The following is a 4,792-nucleotide window of genomic DNA, read 5'->3' as shown; positions in this document are numbered from 1 at the left end:
ACAACAACATACTTAGTGTAATCTCACACATGGGGTCTGGGTTGGTACACTACTAAAAAATCACTATTTTTCCACTTAATTTCTCACTGAAAAATGTTCAGTGGCAATTTCCCACTGAATGTTGGTGAGAAAAATCTAAATAGTAGTGTTTTTACATGGAAATATTAGGAAGTCCCAACGTTTCAATGGGAATATGTTTCCCACCATGCGTTTTCCTATTGAAATTATTCGGTGGGAATGAGGTGGGAAATTAATCAAGTTTTATAGTACAAATTTTTCATTGAATGTTGGTAGGAAAAACTTCTATTTCTACTAGTGGTAGCGTGTACGCAACCTTACACTACCTTGCGAAGGTAGAGAGATGATGGTGTAAAAATAATTTACAGTGTTACGGCACAAAACTTGTTTTGAAAAAAAAGGAAGAAGGTGAAATATATGTTTTTTTTTTTAAGCAAACTTTGCTCTAACGGGCCGGGCTCGTTAGAACCTTTATTCATAATTGCATAATGTAAAATATAGTCTATTACAAAGATGACTAAAATATGAACTAGCTAATATCAAAAAACTAAGAAACTGTCTATCCTGTATGCCTAAGCTAGTATGCCCTTTGTGAGCTTGATGTATCAGCCTTGATGCTAGTTCAAATCTGTGCACACACCATATGATTATCCATACATGTAGTATCATTGTTGATTGTCAAGCTGCTGAATCCTCCTTGTTCGATCCTCGGTGAGGAAGTTGTGATTTGTCCATGTTGATAATTCTTCTTCCTTCGTCGGCATGAATAAAAAATCATGTACTTTGATCCCCGCATGATCCAAAGCTTGATTTGCTAGAAAGTCTGCTAGCTTGTTGCCTTCCCCGAAAATATGATTAATCCGCACTGTCGCTCTCATGTCCCGTTTGATCTCTTCAATCGATTTCTCGCTCCCATGGAGTGATCCATGTATCTTGTAAGATGTTTTGAAGGACAAGTGAATCGATCTCCACGAACTTGTTGAATGTTGTGTTCTTTGCGAACTCCGGTTCGTTTTATGGCTTCGGCTTCAGCTTCCATGTTTGTTGCTATTCCCATTTGTTGTGCTTCGCATACACCAAATCTCCATAGCTATCTCTCGATGCGTAATCCATATGAACTGATCCCATGATTGCCTCTCGCATGCCCCATCCGTATTACATTTTAATCTCCCCGAAGGTGACATTCTCCACAAAAGACCTTAGCATAATAAACTCTTGGTTTATATCTACTAAGGTGTCCGCATATTTTCCCACTCACTAGATAAATTTCCGCAACCATGGAAATCTCTTTCTTGCCGATTTGGTGTATGATGTGTTGTACTTGTTGTTTCAAAAGAGAGAGTAATCGATCCTCCATGCTTAATGGAGTTTCTTCTCTTCCATAATGACCACATGATCACTGCTGGCATTGCTTTATAAATAGGTTGCAATTTTTGTTTTGGTTCAGTAGTCCACCATGCCATGATTATTTGATGTAGACCAACTCCATCAGTGGGAATACCTACACAAGAAGCAAAAACTTCCATAACTTGACAACTAGGGAAGATGTTAGAAATAAGTGAGCTACGCTTTCTTCCTTATGATCCTCACAAAGACCAAAGATCTTGATGGTATATTGATCATCATCCTTTTCAATATATCAACCGTAGATATTCTTCCTTTCTCACCCTCCACATGAAAAAGCCGATCTTTATTGGCAACCCTTTCTCCCATACGAGCCTATAGCCGGTTTGTTTGCTCTCTTTATGCCCGAGAAATTCCCATGCGATTTAACGAGAATTTGCCATTTGTTTCCAACATCCAACATGGTTCATCATCTTCTTCACCATCCGGAACTTTGATATTATCCTTGATATCTCGAGCCAATTCCCCGATCTAGAGTATCTTAACAGCTCCATGTTCCATTGACCATTTTCCACAAACTGCCTAACCTCTATCTCTTCTTCTCTAGCAAAGATCGTGGATGATATAATATAGTGCCCCAAGCCTTGTCCAATTCTCATACCGTAAACTTGAAGTTCCATTTCTCAAATACCAAAATATTTGTGGCTCAACCGCATATCTTATGTTCACCATCTTCTCTCTAAGTGTGTGATCCTCCTCTATCTACCGCCATAGTAGGGTGCCATTTCTTGCGATTTGTTAATCATGTAGCTACTCCATAAGCTTCTACCACCTCTCGAAATTCCACCACAACTTAGCAAATAGTGCATTAGAGATATCGCTAGTGATCTAAGACCAATCCCTCCTTCATCTTTTGGTAAGCATAATTTGTCCCATGCTACCCAATGCTTGCTTTTCACCCCCACGCATTATTCCAAAAGAATTTGGCAAATATCCTATGAAGTTGCTTTATCACCCCGAAGGAGGATTCATGGCTGATAGTAGATATACCGGCATGGTTTACAAGACATGATTAACCAAGACATATCTACCTCCAAAAGATAAAAGTCTTTTTTGCCAAGACATAATCCTTTTCATCACTTTTTTGATCAATTCCTCATAATATATTTGCTTCCTTCTTCCATAAAACACTGGACATCCTAAATATGTGAAAGGAAAGGATTCATTTCTCATATTAGTGTATCTTTTAATCTCGCTATTAACTCGCATACCTTGTGATGAACATAGTAACAGCTTTTATTAGTATTTACCAGTTGTCCTGAAGCCTTCTCATACTTCCTCAACCTCTTCATCATTTTCTTTAATGAATATCCATCCCCAGAACAGAATAAGATTGTATCATCAGGATATGATAAATGATTGATTTGAGGACTCCATTTTGGCATTCCATAGCCTATAAAACTTGGCTTCTCATGCAGTTTATTTAGACTCCTTGTTAAGACCTTTGCTGCTATAATGAATAATGCAGGAGAAAGTGGATCACCTTGCTTTACCCCCCTGCTTGACCTGAAAAAACCATGACTTTGACCATTAATTAAAATTGAATACCAGTTGTTTGAGAGCAATCTCCATACCAAATCAATGAGAACCTCTCCAAAGCCAAACTGTCTTAATACTTTAGTCAAAAATATCCAGGAAAGCCTATCATATGCATTGGCCATGTCTAATTTTATGACCACATTAGTATGTTTAGCTCTCAGATTAATATCCCTGATGATCTCTGTGCCGTAATACATTTTCTCGCAATGCACCTTCCTTTCACAAATCCCTGTCTCGGTTGTTAGAGATAATATGAGGAAGAACCTTTGTCAATCTATTTTTCAGTACTTTTGACAGTATCTTGTTTGAAAAGGAGCTGAGACTGATAGGTCTCATATCGCTGAAAGTATTAATCACCTCCTTTTTTGGCAATAAAACCAGGTTAGTATGTGTGATGAATTGTGGTATCTCAGATCCACAAAAGAAAGCTCTAACCATTTGAAGCACATCTAACTTGATAATCTCCCAAAGACTTCGATAAAAATGTCCCGTGAATCCATCGGCCCACTAGCACTTTCCCCATTGAGTGAAAACACAACCTCCTTTACTTCACTTTCAGTGACAACTCTTCCATACTGTTTTGCTATTCTTCGCTTATCGTTTAGGGATATTTTTCAACAATGCATAATCCCCTCCCGAGTTTTCTTCACTAAACCGTGACTGACAGAACCCGATTGCCTCGTAACCAATATCTACTTCATTTTCTAGCCATGTACCACTGATCTTGTATTCTTTTCAAAGTCAATTTATTCCTCCTGCCCCTCACATATGAATGGAAGAATTTTGTATTTCTGTCTCCATCATTAAACCATTTCATACCAGCTTTCTGCTCCCAATACTCCTCTTTCAAGTGTAAAAATCTGGTTAGTTCAGCCTGTGCCTGATGTAACTGCATTCTATTCTCCCTTGAAGCATTATTTTGAAATTGCAACTCCTTCACCTTTATAGTATCTTCTATAGTGGCAATCTGCTGAAAAATATTCCCATAAGTGTTCCTGCTCCATTGAACCAGTACTCTTTTAAGTTTCTTCAACTTGTGATGAAATACATAAAATGGATTTCCACAGAAGTCAGCAGTCCAGTTCTCCTTTACCACCTCCATAAATGTATGATGATTTGTCCAGAAGTTGAGAAACTTAAAAGACTTGACAATATGATGAGCATTGCTATTACACTCAAGATGTAGTGGTGCATGATCAGACCCATGTCTAATCAGATGAGTCACTGCTGTAGATGGCATGATGTCTAGAACTTGCTGATTCACCAGTATTCTATCTAACCTTTTAAAAATGCACTCCTCTTCAGTTCTCCCATTCCACCAGGTGAATTTGCTTCCAGTGAATCCTACATCAATCAAACCACAACTTTGTATACAAGTAGAAAAATCCAGTGTCTCATTGGATGAGACTGGAAGACCACCTTGCTTCTCCTCATCAGAGACTATGACATTAAAGTCCCCTCCTATTATCCAAGGAAGGTCATGCTGATTTGCTAACTCCACCATAGCTTCCCACAACTCTTCCCTCTCATCTCTAGCACACTTAGCATAAACTACAGACACCAGCACATGCCATGCACATGGCCGGCCCCCTTTTTCTTCTTTTTTTTTTTTTTTTTTTCTTTTTCTCCAATTTTCTAGAAATTACCAAGAGATGAAAATAATGAAGATGACTTAATAAGTCATCTAATACCACACATATTCTTCATACATGTGGCCTATGGCCCACAAGTCATGTGCATGGCCACATGATCTTCTTTTTTTTTTTTTCATGAATTAAAATTTCAAAACTTCACTTTCGGCCCCAACTTCCTTAATATTTCCATCCAAAAA

At 38.2% G+C, this 4,792-nt stretch overlaps 1 protein-coding gene across 1 annotated transcript; it reads right to left on the bottom strand.

The window, feature by feature from the left end:
• Nucleotides 1-3,658: 3,658 nt before the first annotated feature.
• On the bottom strand, nt 3,659-4,465 carry LOC132054329 (uncharacterized). The gene has a single exon (XM_059446373.1). The coding sequence runs from the start codon at nt 4,463-4,465 to the stop codon at nt 3,659-3,661; it is 807 nt and encodes a 268-aa protein (XP_059302356.1).
• Nucleotides 4,466-4,792: the final 327 nt, after the last annotated feature.

The sequence above is a fragment of the Lycium ferocissimum genome, chromosome 4 (genome assembly GCF_029784015.1).
Source record: "Lycium ferocissimum isolate CSIRO_LF1 chromosome 4, AGI_CSIRO_Lferr_CH_V1, whole genome shotgun sequence".
NCBI lineage: Eukaryota > Viridiplantae > Streptophyta > Magnoliopsida > Solanales > Solanaceae > Lycium > Lycium ferocissimum.
This window is presented reverse-complemented; position numbering and strand designations above follow the sequence as displayed.

What these genes read in the sequence shown, in the direction of transcription:
- LOC132054329 (XM_059446373.1), bottom strand. Translation starts at nt 4,465, where the DNA reads ATGGTGGAGTTAGCAAATCAGCATGACCTTCCTTGGATAATAGGAGGG.